The sequence below is a fragment of the Opisthocomus hoazin genome, chromosome 6 (assembly GCF_030867145.1).
Source record: "Opisthocomus hoazin isolate bOpiHoa1 chromosome 6, bOpiHoa1.hap1, whole genome shotgun sequence".
Lineage (NCBI taxonomy): Eukaryota > Metazoa > Chordata > Aves > Opisthocomiformes > Opisthocomidae > Opisthocomus > Opisthocomus hoazin.
In genome coordinates, this window is record NC_134419.1 from 72,288,368 (window position 1) to 72,309,736 (window position 21,369).

A 21,369-nucleotide genomic window follows, 5' to 3' on the forward strand; every position below is an offset into this window, starting at 1 on the left:
AACCATCCAGTAAGCTACAAACCAGAAAGCTGAAGAAGCTCAGAGCATAGTAAACTCATACACAAGTATGCTCCAGAAGATCATACAATGGGCTATGTTGTGAGCTTTGCTTACTGAGACCAACTGGAACAGAAACACTGTTGTTTTACATTAATGGTGAAATGCAGCTGAGTTAAGTCTGATCACGGTTACTTAACTTTTATGAAGTCAGCTTTACCATCTTCTTCCCTACGATAGCAGATTTTAGCCTACTTCCTTAACTGCTAAGGTTAGGCATCAATCCTCAAAAGACAAATAAATCAGAGCAGATATAATATTTAAGAAGGATAGTGATCACATCATAGAAAAAGGAAGGGGTAAAAAACCCAGCTTCTGAACGACACAGAACCAGTATAAAGTGTGTGGTCCCAGAGAAATAAAGTCAGAGCTGTTTGATCAAAACTCCCCAGACCCTAAGTCAGAACCAGTGTTTCACAAATGTGCACATTTGAGAAGATTCAAAGCGTCAGCTGCCTTTTGCGTAGCCAGAGATCTTCTTTCTCCTGCTCCTACTCTGCTGCTTCTCTGTCTGCTCAGTTCCATCTCCCATGTTTCCCATGTGGGCTCCCCCAGCCAGTCATCCATGCTTCCCTCTGCCTGAGGTTCACTCTCGCCCCACCACTCTCTGCAGCCCTCTGCCACCTCTTCCTCCTCAGCCGTGTCCTGTCTACCAGAGTTGCTTCCCTCTGTGGTCCAAGCCTCTGTGGCGCAGAGCCCTGAGGGAAGGGCTGTGGCCGGGCCCAGCCTCACCTTCCTCTGGGGCATCCCAGCCTCAATCAACCAGCCCTCCACAAAGACAGCGAGACCCAGAGAGCCCACAGACTCTGCGAGAAGACAGAAATGAACCTGGATGCTCTGTTCCAGCAAATACAGCTCACAGAGAAGCAGGCGGGGGAGAAGAGGCGCCTCATCCAACAAGGTCTGCGCCATGGCCGCCATCCTGTGGGTCTGGCGGCAGCGCTGTCCACACTTCGTGGCCTTTCCTTGTCCCGGGGAGAAAGCAGGGCGGCCTCGCCATGCCATCATGAGGGGAGCTCTGTCACTGAAAGCTCGGCAGGCAGCCAAGCTGTCTGCTTCTTGCCAACGGCGCGGTTTTGTAAGAACGCAACTTTTACGACCTGAGCACACAGCCTCACATGTTTCTCTTGTGTTGCAGCTAGATTTGATATAAGCAGAAGTTATGAAAAAATTAACCAAATAAAAGAAGAGCTGAGCACTGCAAAAATGAAACTAGAAACTAAGGTAAGCAGGCATGTTTATAGTATACATAATAATGAAATACCTGATATTTACAAATATATGCCTATTGTTTCGGGAATAGATTCATAAACGCTTTCAAGGAGTGTGCTTCGCCTGCCGAAGAACACAGCGTTGAGAAAACTTACACGTGTGTTTCTGTAGTGACCGTTATCAGCAATCTGTCTGCTTCGTATAAAGAAGGTCTGTCAGCGGCTTTCCCCCCTCAGAAACCTCACCCTTCGGGCTGGCCCCTGGGTACGGTCAGGCACTCGCTGACCTGAGGGGTAGGAGCAATTCCAGATAACGCTTCCAAAATCTGGAAGCACTGGAGATGGCACATGTGCGCGTGGCAGCCACTCCTGCTCTGCCACAGGAGCTCGGCGGGGAGCGGAGCCCCGTGTCAGGCCGGCACGTTCATGGGACACAGCTGGGGTCAGCGACTGTCCAGCTACGCTGTGAGCAACCCTGTCTCAGCAGCCCTGGAGCTTGTCACAGCACTTTCCTTCAGAGGCCTGGAAACCATTCCTTTGTTACCCATTGCCATTCACTAAAGGTCTTTCAGAGAAAACGTATGGAAACATTCCCTGTGTTTAGTTCATGGGATCTTGACTCGTATACTAAAGGTCTTCCCGTGACCCTGGGCTCACAGTTAGGGCTCACGAGGCCTAAGTCATTTTCTAGCATGCTGGAGACAGAGGAAAGTTTCTCAATCTATTTAATGTTTTTAAGATTTTATTATGCTTTCCATTTAACCAAACTGCAGACATATTTTTAGACTAAGGTTGCGGTTTTGCAGAGTTTTCAACCACTAATACCTGTGGTTACAAATGATTTAAAAATCCATTTGCTTGTGCCTGAAAATGAAGTCTAAATACCATCCCCTGTGCTCTTAAGTATCTGCGCTGACAGAATGTGTATGCACAACAGGAAAGAATATGGAGCCTCCTTTGAAGTCAGAACTGTTGTATCCTATCACTTAAATAACATCTTCTAGAACCTTTGGGGGATTACCTCACCTAGTTGTGAAAATAAACATTTGGGGGATGATTTTCATCCTTCCAAAAACAAGCCTTTCTGCCTCTTGTAAAAGTCCATGTAATATATGTAATAAATATCAACATTACTGTGAGGGGGTCAGAATAAAAGAGAACTCATTTAGAAATATTTACTCGTTGCAAATTGAGACTATAATCATGTAAGCAGTTATTCATGTGCTTGCAATTACGCATGCCACAATCTTAGACCCCGAATGTACTTTAAAATAGTAACTTATTTAGCCAACACAGATTATACCAGGTGTTGCTTGTTAGGTAAAGTCCTTTGTAGTCTTCCTCATAAATTTATTTATGAACAAAACAATTTTATATTTATACTACTAATTTGTTATTGATGCATTGTGATTTCTAATCAAGGTTTATGTGGTAGGTATAGAAAGTCCCAAGAGTAGAGCCATTATTGTAAATGACTAATGGGGAGAGCTGAAGAACTATTCCTAATTAAATCATATGTGCTTTATCCACCAGTATTAATAGTATTCTCACTTATGTCCACCAAAATGTATTTTGCTTGCTTAGTCTGACATTGATTCATTTATAGATAAGAAATGCAGAATGGGAAAATGCATTTCAATCAGACTGTATTTCGGTATAAAGATAATATAGCTATTGAAATCATTTAAAGTAATTTATTTTTCAGCACAGGAATAAGTTTACATATGTCTACAATAGTTAATGTAATTCAAATAATATTAAATAATGCTGTTCAGCTAATGCTGTTGAATTTGTCCCACACCAAGTAACTGCAGTTCTTTATAAGCATACTTATCCAAGCACATGCATGCACAGCAGCTTATGCCTGACCAAGCAGATCACTGAGTTCAAAAGTGGTTTGACATCTATTTCACAGAGACTGCCTATGGTCAATCAAAGATTCCTAGGAAACGCTATTTTTTTTCCTCTGTTCTGTAAAATCAAGTAGCATGTGTTTAGAACCTGAATTACAGCATTTTGCTTTTCACAGCTCAATGATTTTTAACAAAAAAATCTGTCGCAAATGCATAGATTAAGTAGGTATCTTACAGATAGAGAAACTACACTGCAGCTAGTTACGTTCATTAATACAAATACAGTGGTATAAGACCATCTACTCTCTTTGAGTTAATATATTAAACAAATATTTCTGAGGCAAGCACTTCCTGGACATTTAGCATGCCAGACATATCAGGGATAAGCAAAAAATCTGATCCTTTCTTTTACAACTCTCACATTCTAGTCTTAGGGCATTTGATTCCACTATCCTTATCCTTTTTTGATCAGATGCACTTCATCTGCACCTTCTCCAAAATAATCTACATTATTTCATTTGACAATCTTTTAATTTTTAGCTCTCTAATATCACTATTATTTGGTCTTTTCTGCCTCTGCACACTCAAACAGTCATGTATCAGCCTGACTATTCAACTTACTTCCTGATACTTACCCTGAGCCTTTACAGTTTGTGGGCAATTCTGCTAACTTTACTTATTGTTCTGAGTATTACAGTCTGAGTTGTTGACCTCCTTTTCTCCACTTATCCAGATGAATGATTCTCATACTTAAGACTCTTCAACACTCAGCTGTTCCCTATTTATATGCTGCCACCATATATCTGAAGTTAGACAATGATACAGTAGATGCATTGGAAAATTGAGAGTAACTCTTCAGCAAATTTTGAAAATGCAATGGTTGAACAGCATATCCTTCTACCAGAAAAGCTACTATTTAAAATTAATAAAACTAAAAATAAAACTCTATGCAAAATAGAACTTTGAGGCTTCAGGAAGTTATGGTCAAACTGTCTTTAACCCATGACCTAATTTCCATTACATTTCTCTGGCTAAAATTTCCAGAAATAGTGCTCATAAAAATATGAGCAAATCCGTCCTTCCTTCGCCTATGTATTAGTAGCATTGCAGAGTTGGTGATGGGTACAGCCATTCAGTCAGAACGACGATGTTGGACCCCTGTCCCTCCGATATTATTGTCTGATTTAGTATGTGATGAGCTTCACACAATTAGATGGACGACAACATATTATGTTCGGTAAAAGATCCCACACGATCAAAATTTTTCCTGGTTTTAACATGAGAAAGGATTTCTCCTAAGCCAAACAGGCTTTAAAATGCCATTTTAGACAGGTGGGTCAGCGCTAAATGTGTCTTTTAAAGAAAGGATATTTTTCAAAATCTTAGTGGTATATTGAAAGATTATTGGGGAGAGAAAGAGCTGTTATGCATGTGCTAGTCCAGCAGCTATGCCAGCTGTATTTTACCTGGACCAAAATCCTTATGTACAATATCAAAGTATATGAAACAATAAAACAATAACCTCACTTTATAACCTTGTATTTTTTTCTTTCTCTTGGAAGGTTCAGCATCTGTCTGAAAAACGGTTCTACTTAGAAATTCTGAAGAAACGTGAAGACACTTTAGGAAAACAGAAAGCTGAACTTATTAGTCAAAAAAGCAGTCTTCTTAAAATCCTTGTATGTTTCCAGCTACGGTATTCAGATAGCTCTTGTCTACTGTATAAGAGTAGTCAGCTTTAAAATTTGAAAATCTGGAAGAACTAATGTTTTAAATCTGGAAAATCAGTTTTATTTCTTTTACTCCAGCATACTTAACAATGTAAATGTAGATAAATCCTCACTTTTGATATAAAGCATGGTCTAAGGTAATGCATGCTGCAGTTTGTCGAGAAAGCTAATTTAACATTCTTGAATTCATTTTCTAATGTCTGCTCTTGTATGACTGAACTCAAGTTCTGATATATTATTTCCTTTGTAAAAGAGAACTAGGAAAATCTCACCTTAAATTGAACTGCTTCAACTACAATGATATATATTGATAAGGATCAAAGGAAAAATTCAGGGAGGCCAACACCACATTTTGGGAATCCTGACATACCACACAATCTCTTTGATGCTAGACACACCTAGCCACCTCTTAAAAGGTAGCTACTTGCAACACACACAGACAAAAAGGTTTACAGTTCTCTCTTATGCTAACCTGAATATTGCCTTCCTCTTACTTCACTGTGGATCCTTGAATCTGTACATGCTAAGAAACACCCCAGATGAGTAGTCTTCTCTGCATTTGTAAGTATTTGTACTCTAAATCAGAAAAGCTGAATTTTAAGCATTCAATGTGAATCACCAGTATTACTCTTAAACATTTAGGCAGATACCCTTTTAATTAAGCAATATGTCTTCAGAATCCAAAACATTCCAATCTTAAGCATACAAAGAAAGAAAGAAAAATAAATATTGTAAGTAACATAGAAAAATTATTTCGCTATAAAAGCTAAATATCCTTTGAAGAAGTGTGAAGTTTCTTTTAATTGTAACCAGTCAAGTTGGATATATAGGTTATCATTTCTTTCTTCCTGTATATAGGGGTAATTTCTTTTTATTTAATTTAGCAAATAGTTAAGATTTTTTTAAAGGAATATAATATTGCCTTTCTCTTTAGAATATTTTTTCCAGAAAATGAAACAGTGACTTCCTATCAACTAGAGCTTTCTTGGTAGTTAATGAGTAAGTCTGCATTCTGCAGAGGAATAAACACCATTTTTATTCCATTTAAAAACAATCTAAAAAAAAATTTGCCATAATATGTTACTGACTTTAAACAGAACTTTCTACGAATTTCAATAAAGAGTTGAACTTAAAAACTGCTGGCACAAGTCTGTAACATAATGTAGTGATTTTTGAAATGTTTTATTACTAAGAATATATCCTTCACTTTTTCAGGAAAAAAAAGAGGCTGAAACAACAGACAAAATGATAGAGCTATAGACCATCTTAATGTTCTCAAAAGTCAGGAAAAATAAATATGTTACATTTATACTAAAAGTTTAAGGATAAATAACGACAGTGTGTTTCAGTCTGCCTAGCTTAACAAAGACCTTTTTTTTTTTTCACCTGAATATTCAATTTTCCCTTTCTTTTTTTCAGACAGACACAAAGAGAAAAATGACTGAAGAGGAAGATAATTTTACTAGAGAAGTAACAGAGTTTAACGATGAGTATGGACTAACAAGTAATAGAGATCTTGTGATTAAAAAAAAGGTCAAGACTGAAATAAATGATTTAGAGAATGAGGCAGCTCTGTTGAAAAATGGTAATTCTTGTACTAAATTATTTTATCTTGGACTACCAGAAACTGAATATAAATCAGTAAAATATAACTGTGCAAAACAATATTTAATTCCATTCCCTTGCTGTCTGGAACTTTCTCTTAGCACTAATCTGAATGATTGTGGTCTGACATACCACATTACGCAAGCATAATTAAAGCCTCTGCTGTTCCCTATCCTCTTCAGTCCTTTCCGACTGAGAGCACTAAAAGGAGAAGCAGCAGACCTGCGGAAGTGGCTCCTAGTGTCTGATGTCAACCAGTACAGAGGTGCACTGTCATCCGTAGTGTACTATATTAGATTTGCAATGATTATTATCAACTATGGTTGAGATATGTAAATTTCCTTAGATTCAAAAGAATTATATGCACAGATGTCTTGTAGGACTGGTCTTTTACTGCCACAGCATAATTTTATCTTTGAGTAAATATATAGAATATGAGATTTCTCAGAACGGAGAGTCAGATTGAAAAGCAATCGTTCAGCAAGGAAATAGGAGCCATCACGGATCACAAGCTGAACATGAGTCAATGACATAAGAATGCCAACACCATACTGAGACATAAACATAATTCTGACCCCTAAGACATGCAGAATAATCCTTCACTCTTTTTAGGGCAGCTAAGCTCTTAGCTGGAATACTGTGCATCAAGTTTTGGATGTTACACTTCAAGAAAAAGTGCTGACCAGCTGAAGAGGATCCATAGGGGACCAGTTAGAGTGATCAGAGTTCTGGAGAACATGAGAACGAAAAAAGTTAAAACATTGGGACTATTTAACCCATGAAGGAAAAAACTGATGGAAGATGGATATCAGTCTTCAAATTATTAAAGGATTTTGTAATGAGGAAATCAATACATTCTTCATACCTATAGTGAACTGAACAAGAAGCAACAAGTGTAAACCGCAATAAGGCAGAGTCTGGCTGTCTGCTTAGAAATCTTTCTCAGAACAGCGTACAACTAAAACACTCTGCCTTAGCAGAAAACATTACCAAATGTCTTTAAAAACAGGTTAGACCAGCATCTGTCAGAAATGACAGAGGTGCAGCTGATCGTGCCCTTGGGAGGAGGAATGCAGTAGATGACCCCTCAAAGTCCTTTCCAGTCTCATGATTCTATGATTCATCAAGCGTCAGCACTTTGAATTCCCAATTTCTGATGTAAAGTCCCTGAAATATGACTATCCATTTGAGTTTGTACTTCATGGTACCTTTTTTCTGTATTTCCTGCGACTCCGATTCTGATCTACAACTGAAAAAAAAATCTATATTTGGTGGCACTTGTTACTTTTAAGCATTGATTTTTGCATATTCAGACAGATGTGATGCATCAAATGATCAGTAGGACATGAAAGGTGACTAGCAACCTTCTCTAGGTTCAGCTTCTATCTTGATTCCATCCTTTTAGATTACACCTTTACTGAGGTATAGCTTGTATGTCTTTCCGTCTGCTACAGTCCTGAGCATACTGACAATACTGAAAAGTTTAAGTAAGTCACCACAAGGAAATTATGTGAGGACCTCCAGTTGTAAGGGAAACAATCACAATTAATTCCAGATGCTGTCAATGATCAGGTTCAAATGGCCACAACACTAAACAAAACAAGGGCTTATTTTAGCCCTGCTGATACATTCCTGTTCACCACCTATTCAATAAATCATCTTCTTTATAGCTGAAATAACTAAAGCAAAACATTCTTTTTATGCCTAGTCAACAAAGTATGTTAAACATCTTAACAACATTAAAACCCCACTTTCTTTCATAGTTATGGATACATTATATGGCATATAATTTCCTGTGAACTAGGTTTTATATGACTTCTTTTAGTCGATTTTGGTTTTATATTTAAGGTTCTTTTTGACTAGCTGAAGATTGGTAGAAGTAATTAAGAACATTTAAGATTATTTCATGAAGACTAAAACTACAATGCATTTTAATTTTAAATATATTTTTTCTTAGAAATGGAGTCAATGGAACATAAAAATCTTCAGTTAAATGCACTCCAGTCGCAGAAGAATGAATTAAAGCAGGATTTATTTATTCTCCAAAGCAAACTCAGAGGTGTGCCTGATAATCACTTGCTATGACAATTATTTGTGGCTTGAAAGATGCATATGAAAAATCTTTTCTGTCAAGCTATTTTTCTCAAGAAAAGGAAATAATAGAAACAAGAATTTAACATATTTTTATATTATGTAATTTTTGTAGAATTATTTTTTAAATACACTCATCATTTTTAAACATGGTTATAACAAACATTAAGGATTTCAATAAGATTTTTTTTAAATGTCAGTGATACAGTGGTCTACAGATTTGCTGTATCGTAATTTGTAAATATGAAAAAGAAATTTTTACTTTTGCTGGTAAGTCATATACTTAGATGAAGAATTTAGTGTTTCAAAGTGAACTTCAAATCAACATAAATATCGTTTAAAACCCATTAACTTCTATTTAAAGAATGTCACTAAAATTCAAATGTTTAACAAGCAACACGGCTTGGACTGATAAAGACTGATTTGGCCTAGGTGCTAAACCTCTGAGTTGTAAATTCAACTACCATCTCTTTACTGACATTTGTGTGTTCATGTATGAAAGTCTGTGCATAATAAAAGTAGTCTACGCACAAAGTTCGGAGGAATGTGTTGAATACACAGGAAACTATAAAAGAAAAAACTAAGAAGACAGAGGGAACAAGAAAGGTTCTGTGTCAAAGATGATCACAAGCAACAGGAAGTTTTTGAAATTTGGATTTAAAAAATACAGTTTAGAAGTGGTTTAGTAACTTATTTATAAATGGGTAAATAACATGCCAGAGAAAGAGAGCTAAGAAAGACAGGCTGTAAATATGGTCAGAAATTGTTCGGGAAAAGGAATGAAATTTTCTAGAAGATTGCAATATGCATACTAATTACAATAATGAAATAATTCATGTTCTTTATTCGGATGCCAGTACCCTACAAACAGCTTCATGAAGAAATATGAGAAAGGATAACTTTAGAAAATGTAGGAAGCCTTTGAATATGGATGATAAATATATATTTAGAAGGTAATTGTTATTTTATGTTCAGACCTTGAGAAAGTCATCAGGGAGGCTGAAAGAATGACAAAAGATTTAGAAGCAGAAAAAGTCCAAGTCACTGAAAAACCTCAGACTGATCCGGAATGTTTAAGGTAAGAGTTTCATGTTAGTAAGTTCCTAAATTTAATTTTAGGTCTGTAACTGCAGACCAGTCCTGGTGGCAATGACTATTTTATCTTTCCTGTACAATACTCCTAAGAAATCAGAAGAATTATACATTTTTATTACAGAACACGAATTCCTGTTGTTTATTGCAGCCTTTCACAATGCAAAGGAACTCCTCCTAGAAAAGCTGGTCCAAAATATTATCCATCAGAAATTGTTAGGGAAAATACAATTTTTGTTACCCTCATGTTTTTTTTTCCCAGACATTTCTGAGTTTTTGACAAAAATAAATACAGTAATTTTTTTTCTGAAAACTTTCAATGGAAAAATAAAATTTTGCAGAGAGCCCTGAGCATTTTTCTGAAAGAGTATTAGGTAACGGTTGCTTTTTTGCTGAATATCAGTTTTTGAAAGAAAATTATATATGAGCCCTATTATTAACTCTCTTCAACATCTTACGTGGTGTTGAGACATGGCCAAAATTCCCTCAGCATAAAAATTAATTAGCTCACAATTCTGCATATAGTAGCAAAAACTTTGCATTCAACATATACATAAAAGACACAGTGTAAATAATAATAACAGCAGCAATTCTGTAAGGCGGCGTGTTATAATGCAGTCTTTTACATTATTCATTCCATTGTGATATATTGTGTTTTGTGATACACGAGGCTGTCAACTTCCTTCTAAATACGATACTTCTCTTGGAGTAGTTTACTGCCATGAAGCCGCTTAATATGCACATTGGTGTAATTAGTTTTCTATCACAGTTTTCCTGTTTATAAGGTACAGAATTATCAAATATTATATTACTTCAAATCCCCAGCTCTGCCACTGATTGCTATAAGATCCTGGGCAAATCATTCAAATCCATGTATGTCTGTCTTTCTACATAGTGAAATTAACTTACAGCTCTGTGGAACGATACTTTGGTTTTATCTGGGCAGAAAACACAACAGTGGACAAAATATGTTAAATTCTATTAAGTACAAAACCAACAAATGCCATTTACAGTGAAAGCAGGAAGAATGAAACGATTTTTTTATTTCATAAAATGCCTCATTTTATGGTCAAGATAAGCTTACATTACTTGATAATTGCATGTAGTGCAAAATATAAAGTGCTCCTACTGCTATCACTACTGTCACAAAAAGCAACCACTCTTTGAGGTCTAATAATATATTGAAGAAATTTTCTTTATATTGAAATAGTTTTTCATTTCAGGTACTGGACAAATTTAGGACAGATTTGCCTAAGTCATACTTTTGTCTCACACTTGTTTTCGAGCTCATGTACACTCAGAAAAGCTCAATGCTTTAGAGAGAGAGAGAGAGAGATCCCTGAACAAGTTAACTCAGATGCCAGAAGCAACAGAGCTACGTTACTGTACTTCTGTGTTGGCACTAATAGGTTCTGCTCTTCAGTAGAGGCAAGCAGGCAATCCTCGTTTGTCTACTTCTGAATGTCATAGTGCCGCGCTGTTTAGAATTATCCCAGATCTTATTGGACTCATACAACTCTATCAATTTTTTAATTTCCTTTTTTACCAAAACCTACTCGTCATTTCTTGGTTTGGTCTACTGAATGAAGAGAATATGAGAGGGAATTAAAAGTGTTATACGTTATAAATAGCGCAGGTACCTCCTGGAGGTACCTGATCACTGTCCAGTACCTACAAGGAGGTCATCAAGAAGATGGAGCCAGAATCTGCACAAATCTGCGCAGTGGGAGGACAAAAGGCAAAAAGCAGAAACTGAAATAAGAGGGCTTTAGAATGAATTTAAGGAAAAACTTTTTTATCATTAAGATAGTTGGCAAAGGAAAAGGTTGCTTAGAGAGATTGCATAGTTTTCATCCTTGAAGATTTTCAGACTTGACTGGTTGAAGCCCTCAGTAACTTGGTCTGACCTTATAGCTGACCCTGCTTTGAGGAGGACATTGGGCTAGATGACCTCCTGACATCTTCTTCCATCTTGGAATTATCCAGTGAACCCAATTATCATTGTGGATTGCACAAGGGAGAGGAAACAGCCCATGGATCAATACGTATGCACTGGCTTGTGCCTACACTGCTCAGAGGCAGCATTATCTGCAGCAAACCACTAATCTCTACACAGCCTAGCACTTGGTGAGATCTTATCTGCTCTGGTCCCTTTGTAGTGCCTCTGTGACATTAAGATATAATGTCATATATATACACATATTTTCCACCCAATATGTATGAAATACTTAAAGGAGTTATGTCCAGCACAGCAGAGTGCTGGTTCAAAATAACCGTACCTAGCAGTTGCGTTACATGCCCTGCAATGTGCCACAGAAGTAGTTGAGGGACCACTGCTGCTGCAGCAAAGCACGTGGTGATGCAGTCCATGCCAATAGTGTCTGTGGAACGGATCCTTGAGTGAACCATCCTGTCCACTCCTGTGAGTGGCCTCTGTAGGGAATCTGAAAATAAAGAAAAATTCATGCAGTGTCAGTGAGAAAAACTGAAGTACCAGGCACCAGGAGTGAACCAGGAAGCCTTCCTGACAGTCTAGATACACCTTTGGCACTTGGAAAGGACCTTTTGCAGCCAAAGTGCCACTTAATGCAATCTTACTTATACTAGTGTATATCTTATCAGGAGTCAGTTTTGGTCATGTTAAAATCAATGCTATTGAACCTACAGTTTTTGAGAAACAACTCTTTTTAGCCTAACACCGTAAGCTTTTTTCCCCATACAGAATCTATAGCAAGAACAAAATTTTAGTTTTTACTGAGAATCATATTTAGTATACATAAAGAGAATAATATTTTGACACAAGTAACATGGATCAAAAATATATTTTTTTCTATGAAATAAGCACAAAATATGATTCTTTTTTTTACAGCGCAGGAAACCACACTTTAAATAGTGAAAATACCAATGTTTTTAATGCTTCCTTAGAACAAATGTGAGAGACAGTCAGCATCAATAACCTGATATATGTAGCTCCCAGACCACCCTGTAAGTCTGTTATTGTATCACATACCTAGTCCCAGCTTAAAAATCAATATCAAAAGTAGCTGGCAAGGCAAGAATCTTGATTATAATTAAGTGTATATCTTAAAGTAAATTGCGTTTCAGCTGAAGAGTGTAGCCAGCTAATTCAAATTACAGCAATTCATCTTTGATCTGAGAAAAATGTCCTATACAGTGTCTGCAGTTTCATAAAATTTCTCCCAAATCCATCAAAGAATTATAAAAGGTCATGAGAAGCACACACCAGTAATTCCAACAGCTGTTGGTGCTGCAGTTATAGACTTATTCTAATACACATCTGATACAGGAAAAGCTAACCAAAATTTAAATGTTAAGCACAGATATGGTTATGGATATGACACCGTAACCTCTTCCTCAAAGTAGGCAACACCCTGGAAATAGTAAGTCTCATGATACAGGTGTGTAATTCAGAGAAATATTCAAGAAAATAGAGCTTTTTTCAGAAGAGATCTGCAATTAAAATCAAAAGCCTTGTTTTAATTAGTTGTTGTATCAATGCCAACTCCAAACACAAAACAGCAGGGAAGAACTTTGGCATCAGCTCTCTTTAGTCACACTTCCCTGGCAGGTAGCAAGTAGCATCACTTAAGTGGAACAGTACAGGAGTTGAGCAGAGACTAATTGATACCATTAAATTCCAAGCTATGTCATTTTGCTATTATATTCATTGTAATTACTTACCATGTTAATTATTTATCTTCTTTCACACTTCAATTTTAAATTTATGTGTTGCCTTATGTAAAGCAACCTAGAAATAATTTTAATTAAAGTTTATTTAGACCAAGAACAGACAGTTTCTACCTAAAATTAGTATTTTTCACATTATTCCAAAGATAGATTAAGGATAAATTGTGACTTTGAAACCTGAATTTCTGTTCTTCAGAAAAGCAGCAGGAGACAGGAAATGCATGAATTCTGCTTACTTTATAAATGGTTCAAGGCTTTGTATATTTGCCTAATTCCTAAAAATATAGAATTGCTTCTTATACTTCATAATACAGAAAAAGAAACTCTCTTACCAATATTAGGAAGGAGAAAGCAATACTTTCTCTTGTACAAATCATAAAGGAAATATGTTCATTAGAGCTGAAAAAATGTTTCACGCTGACAGAGGACTGCCTAAGCCATGCTTGTTTTTAGTGGTTTTAAAAAAAAAAAATGAAATTTTGTTTTATGTTAAATTTTATAATCAGGAAATATCAGTCTCTGGAGTAATTTATGTGGTTCAAAATGAGTTTTTTAATGACAATCTCCTCATTGATTTTTAAGCTTTTCTATTTAATAGCAGCGCCCAGTGGAACTATTATAGTTTGAATTATGTTAATATAGGTTTCCATTATAAATTGCATTATGGATTTACAAAAAGTGGATCAAATCCGACTAATGATACCTTTCTTTGATAAGACAATGGACTGGCTAGTCGAAGAAAATGCACTTGCCATCCATCTAGACGTTACCAAAGTCTTTGATATTATCCTGGGTGGGAAACTGCTAGTTAACCTGGGGGGCACATATTAATAATGTTAGGTGAGAAAATAACTGATAGTAACAACAGTGATAGGTCCAAAAAAAGGACTTTGGGGCTGGAAGAAGATGACTAAAGTCACAGCTGGTCTTGCTTAATTTTTTAAATAATGACTTTGGAATAGAAAGCATCTTAAGACAATAGTGTAAAACAATTCAAACACTGTAGACCTTGCAGACTGAAGCCACTAAAAAAAAGGAAGAATGTAATTATATAAGCGCAAGTTTAGGTACAACTAAGGATTTCGATAAAAGGTACCTGGAAACAAAGGACAAGGGAGCCTGAGCGTACTATATAATCAAAAGACAACTATAAACATCAAAAGTAAATATAGCTGTGGAAAAGATAAAGGCAAGATGTATTTCCAACAAAAAACAGAAGGGTGTAAGAATACTGTGTACAAATCTTTCACCAACATTTCAAGAAAGATGCATTGAACATGGAAAAAGGAGCAGAGAATGGAAAGCCCATAACAGAGAAAGAAACAAGGACATTTCTAAATCCTTTCTAGCTCTGAGAAAATGACATAGTTCACGTGAAGCAAAGCAGTACGATAGCCATATTAATACATCCAGACTGAAATCTAATTTTTCCTGTACAATAGAAAAATCAAAATATTTGAACTAGAAGGATCATTGACGCATATTTATTTTCCCTGCCTTTCAGTAGGAACCTTATTGACCCCTAGAAATACATTTCAGTTTTGATCTCTCCAATGCTTGTAAATTTTTCTTTCCTGTGTAACTTGTTCTTACAGTTCTTACGGAAAGTAGTCCGTACAACTTTGGTTTGCTGTCTGCACAGAAGCAAAACTCATCCTAAATGTGTAGTTTAATTCAGTGTGCCTGAACCTTTCCATGTTTATTAATCTATAATAATATGTTCCTTAAAGACTTCTTGTGATGTTTTGTGTGTTTGGAGAATACAAATTTTAAAAGAACAAAAAACAAACTACACTTTTCAAGACCTATAACTTCTTCTATAAAGAGTTGCCTGATAGCATTCACAAAATGCAAGCTTTAATCAATGATTATTATGCGTTTTACAATCAATATTTGATCCAGAACAATAAAAGCTGAAATTTTGTTATTTTACCTAATTTATTTCTAATTATTTTAGTTTACTTTCAATTCTAATTTTATGTAGTCCAGTACCCTGTTTGTTTTCATGTTTCATCTTCTTGCTAGCGTTTATTATTATTGCTAGATCACTTTCTTAATTTTTATTCTATTTTTGCTCCATAAAGCACATACTTTTATAATTTATTTGTTCAACTTCAGTGCTTGAGTTTGTGTTTTGAGATACTGAATTCCACTTAGGACTCTTTTTTTCCCTTCCTCAATCAATGGATATTAGTCTGAAATTTATTGACTTCTTCAGCTGTATCAATAGCATTTTCTGTTTAGTAGTGTCAGCAAAGTTTATATACCCAGCAAAATCTTACTCTTGCCATAGAAACATACACATTAATTTAGTCCCAGTACTGAACTGAGACTGAATGAGCCCAATGTGCTAGCTCTACTTCAGCTTGAGACAATACGCTGAAGCCTTCTATACTTCTCTTCAATCTCAATAAAATCTTAAAACCTTGATAAATATTTCTCCTGACCTTTATGATAAAATTCAGGAAAATCAACATACATACTCTCATGTTTATATTTAACTTTTAGGGAACTTCGTTTTGTACCATAAATTCTATACCCTGTACATCAGTATCAAGCAATTCCATTTTATAATACACTCTAATGTTTTCCCTTGTATTTATGGTTAAAATACAATGGTGGTCATAAATCAGGCAAAGACAAGAAGGAAAATTAAAAAAAAATGTTTTACTTGTCTCAGCAAAACATAACCAAGACACAGTCTGGTCCTTCTGCAACTGCAACAATAACCAGGTAGGATCTTCCATCACCACTTAAACAAAAAAGGCTCTGAAAACACATATTCACCCTACTTTCCACACAAACTATTTCTTCTTTCAGACCTCTTTACGTAAAAGTATTCCTGGAATGGAAGTTTGGGCTACTGAAGTCTTGACCCTGTAACGTGAATCTGTGGATGATTCTCGGAGAAACCTGTTTGACAATAATATTATTTTCATCATAGTTCAATTCATAATACCAGCATGGATTGATTTCACAATTATTCTTCCTGTTTCCCTTCTGCATATATAGCTGAAATTCAAGAAGAATGTGCATCAACCACAAATGCTAACAACCTTTAATTGCTGTGTTCATTTCCAAGCTGCAAAATCGATCATCTTCAGTGATCTTCTTCTTCATTTCTTTGTCACTTCTGGCATTCAAGAATAATGGAAAATGGACCACTGATAGCAGAACTCAGTCTAGGGCAAGATAGCATCCAAAAAAATGCTGATGCTCTTGTTCCACCTACTTGATTTAAGGTTTTGCTATTGCTATTTATCTTTAATGTTTTTCAAAGGAAGAGTCAAACCTCCTTTCACAAATATGTCATTTCAACTCCAGCTGTTCATTAGAGCCCATTACTTGGGCTGCTGTATCTTCCCAACACATTGTTAATCCACCGCAATAGCTTTTGTGAAAGGTGTATTTTATTATCATGAAAGAGACCAAAATGCTGAAACTAAAACAAAAACAAAGGGCATGGAGGGCCAAATGCTAATATGATTTTTCAGATTATTATTTTTTTAACAGATTTGCTTTTTATTGTAGTCATATGGAGGGAATAATTGTCATATTAATCCTTGGTCTGGCAAAAGGTACATCTCTTTCCATTTCTGAAGGTGACAGAAAATATTCCCTCCACCTAGGCAGTATAGTTTCATGAATAATTGGTTTGCACATTTAATCTGATAGTGGAAAGATAAATATGAATATCCTGCTTATCTTAAATGTAAAATGAAAAAGCTAAATCTGCTTCCAGGTTAAGCATTTTTTTGAATAGTTCCATTGTCTCACATTTCTTCTGGTAAAACTGCATCATTTATTCAGTAACTCAGGCGTCTCCAATGCATTAATTGTGTAGACTGTAACCTAACAGACAGTCCTTGTTTTGTGAGTATAATATTCCTGGCACACACTGTAATTATCTAGCTTCTAAATAAGAAAGAAGGAAGACCTGAAATCAGAATCAATTGATTAATGCAAAAATTAAACACCATATTTGAATGAATGTCTTTTACCACCACTAGCCCATGCTCTGTAAGGCGTTGTGCTGGCACCGCATTTAAAAGTTTTATACTTTAAACGAAATTTTAAAATTAATATACAAAATGTTACAGTTTCAAAGCACATCATCAGTAGTAATTAATTCACAATCCCAAGACACAGATAAGCAACTCTTACTGATTATCTTCTGGTTGTTCTATCCTTAGTGTACACATAACATGGACTGGTATTCTCAGCTGACAACCAGCAAACAGACTATGCATCACTTTCACAATGTGGCAGACAATGAGAGAGCACTTTCTCTGAGATTAACAGACTGTGTCTTTTCCTAAACTAAATTAGGCAAAGTAGGGCTTTTTTTGGTCTTAAATTAGGGTTCTAATATCACACTAACAGAGAACACAGCGAGAAAAAAATGAGGAGGCAAGGCAACGAAGTTAAGCTGATTTAATCAAGATCAGAAGCTGATCTTAGACCTTGAAATGAACTTCTCTCAATGAAAATGGTCTGTAAACTAGCACTGTACTACAGTACAGTCAATATTTCATTTCTTAAAGTATAGTTCAAAATTTCCTTTTGTTTGAACACCTGTATGTATTATGAATGCAGGAGAAATATTTCTGAAAGCAGAGGCATTGTATATTGTAATACAAACACATAGAGCTCACACTGTTTCCATGTTGACGGTAAGATATTTACATTTTCCACAGGAACAGCAAAAGTAACTTAAGGTCCAGTCTTATGCTACTATCCCAATGCCACATAGTAGCTAAGCTATGCCTCTCATATGAAGCTATACCTTTTACTTTTAATAAAGCCATTTTCTTGCGTAGAAAATACACTGTCTGCAGTGGGACAACTAAAGTGGTGCATTATCTATATAATGGGGTTAAATAATTTATTCCCTGTTACAGTATATAAAATAAAAAATGGTTGCTACCTCCTCTTTCAACTTCAGAAGAGAGTCCTGCTTCAATGCATCAGTTTAGCTATTTAATGAGAATTAGAATATATACTTTTCCTCCTTTATTCAGTCTGTCTATATGTCCCATAATATTCACACTGATTGCTGAAACTGTATTAAGAGTAAGGAACTTCTGCTTTCTTCTTCTGCTTTTCTTCTGACAGCCATAGCAAGACTCAGTATAATCTCATCACTTTGTATTCGTCAGACTACTAAAAACTCTGGCACAGATTTCTCTTGGCCTACCATTTATTAATTTAAACCACTACAGTCACTGATGTGCAAAGTTTAGGTGTCTCTTTTTAGCAGGACTAATGTCCTACACGTTTCCCAAACACTGATATTTCCCTTGGGAAATCTTTTTATATAGAGGGCTTTTTTCCCAATTATGCTGCATTTATCTTGTTCTCAAAACTCTGGATTTTTGAGCCTGGCTTGTAGACAGTGTTAGGCAAGTCAAGTCTTCTGCCTTTTTTCATTCTATGAAAACATTTGGGGAGGAGCTGCAGCGTTTCAGGAGCTGCAGCAATTGAATATCCTGCTGCGAAGGTTTGTTTGTCATTGTTTCCATTGTTATGGCAAAAATTAGCCAAGAGCTGTTTGTAAAAACTGCTTTATGCCTCAAAGAGACACAAGAACGTTCTATCCCTGCAAACATTGCTGCTGTGAATATTTCCACTTATTTAGGGAAGCCTAACTGCACGCTACAATGTTTTTTTCCTGACCACTTCCAGTGGTTCCAGAGGGAGCTCCCTGTATGGTGCTCGGTCCATGCTGTCTGATTTTCTAACAGATTTTAATGTTAAGCTACTAATATTTTCCATTAAAAATAATTTAAAATAATATTTTTACAGATAATTGCTACTAGTGTCATTGGGACTATCATATAATCTTGAAAGAACAAGGGAAAATGTCAACGCTCTTTTTTAACGCAAAAAATGGCTATATTAAAGTTAGTCTTTATTGTAGAAAAGTTGGAGAATTCCTGGCCAAGACTATTGGGAAACAGTCAGTAAGTGCTGAAGAATAATAGGAGCAGTGCGGAGAGAAGAGCAGCAGCAGCAAAGGAGTCTGTGGAGAGGTGCAGAGCAATGACTGTACTGGAGCGGCTGCACTGGGTCAGGCAGAGGACCCATCCAAGCCGATGGGTCCTCTGTCCATCCATACCCTATCTCCACCACTGACTACAGGGCTATCCAGGGAAAGTATGAACAGTAACATATGGTACTTCCTAAATATAAAGATTCAAATTCACATGTTTAAGTAAGGAAAATGATGACTAGTGAGGCCATAAATCTTCTAAAGTTTATGAAAACAACACAGTCCAGAAATTTGTCTAAGTACTTAGTCAAAATACACTTTGTTAAAACCCAAACTGTCATTTTCCAAAGTTCCTCACATTGCCATCACAACTGCCAGTGCTGAATGAAATGATATTGTGGGAGAGCAACATATCAGACTGCTGACTACAAAACTAGCAAACTTCTATCCTGATCATGCTTTGCTTACATCATGCTTAGATCAATGAGGGTTTTCTCACATAAGTCAAACTGACAATTGGGACCAAAGTTGAAAGAAATAGTTACCCAAGCACCAGTTCTCTGATCTGAAAATTAGTTTGGTTTTGGACACAGGCTTAAGAAAGAATTAGAAAATTGCAAAGATGATGACTGGGAAAGTATCTGTGAGACTCTTCGAACGGAAATTGAAATTCTGCAAATGGTATGCCATTTTCATTATGTATTTTAAATGTTTGGTAATTTTAGTTTTAAAAGTGTTATTTAAGATGATTAGCAGTGGGTTTAGATAAGCAGGTTTTTTATACTATGGACACAGCCAAACATCCTTGCATTGCAGGTGCACTCCGGTTGTTTCAGCCCACTATTTCCAAATGTTCAGGAATATAATTTCTCACAGGAAAGGGAAGCACAAAAAATAATTTAAAGATACATTTTTAGAAGAAGACCTATTTGGGGGACTAGTGCTCATCATTAGTTTCTTGAAAGCTGCGTAAAATTATGTATTTAGGAGCTAAATCAATCTTTACCTCCAGATATCAGTTAAATAGGAGTGGAGAATATAGAGAAATAGGACTATAATAACATCCTTTTATGTAATACTTCATTTTGATCACTCACAAATTCTTTACAATAACTTATTAAAGTGTGATTTTTTTCTAAATTTCAGTCCTAACTTCAAATTTCTTGATTGCCAGTCTGTGTAATAATACAAAGAGAAAAAAATATTTTGAACTACCATTTTTGGAAATAAAGAGGTTTTAGAAATTCATTTCAGAGCCCCTGATTGAGCTGATGAAGATGCAGCAGCCACTAACATGGATAGCAGCTTAACAGTCACGGGGAAGTTGTATTACTCACTTTTATGATCAGTTTCAAGTTTCTGCTGGAGGAATGCAACTTACCTGTACTTTATCTGTTAATTTTATCATGGCTGTCAAACTTCAGGTACAAAAAAACCCAGCTCATTACTTTAAAACTTCTCTGCAAATAACACACTGAACTCATTAGATTTCATTTTCTGTAATTCAATTCTTTCTCTTTTCCAGAATCTATCACAAAAAAAGTCCTCAGACAAGTGAATATGTGGCATATAATATGGAGTGTCATAGAAGCTAATCTTTGACTATTTGAAAACCATTTTACTCAGGCTCTATCAGATTTGCTTCTATTTTATCGTTTGATTAAACCTCAGTTAGTATCTGCCTTTACTTTTCATTAAAATAAAATTTTATTAAAATAAAAGTTGTGGGGGTTTTGTGTTTTATCACCAAATTCAACAGCTATCCATCTGTAGTTTTCTCTTGGTTGCCCATGAATGGGCATTACATAGTCCACTACACATACAGCTGACTTACCAGCTCTGCTCTCTATGTACTATGCTTTAGAATGAATGCTCTCCTATTATTAAGGTAGTGATGTAGTCTTATTTGAGAGGAATATTGTTATTACCATCAAGAAATACTCAACAGGAACTGTGGCTGTTCAGTTTGTAGCTTGACGATACAATTCTGTAACAAGCTCTCTGAAACAGCTCAACTCCAGCAATGCTGC

General features: G+C 35.9%; 1 protein-coding gene across 1 annotated transcript; it reads left to right on the forward strand.

Moving 5' to 3' along the window:
• Positions 1 to 879: 879 nt before the first annotated feature.
• Positions 880 to 20,913, forward strand: CCDC172 (coiled-coil domain containing 172). The gene is made up of 8 exons (XM_009934621.2): positions 880 to 958; positions 1,196 to 1,281; positions 4,684 to 4,800; positions 6,271 to 6,436; positions 8,414 to 8,515; positions 9,523 to 9,625; positions 19,933 to 20,020; positions 20,865 to 20,913. The coding sequence occupies exons 1-8, from the start codon at positions 880 to 882 to the stop codon at positions 20,895 to 20,897; spliced, it is 774 nt and encodes a 257-aa protein (XP_009932923.1). The 3' UTR covers positions 20,898 to 20,913.
• Positions 20,914 to 21,369: the final 456 nt, after the last annotated feature.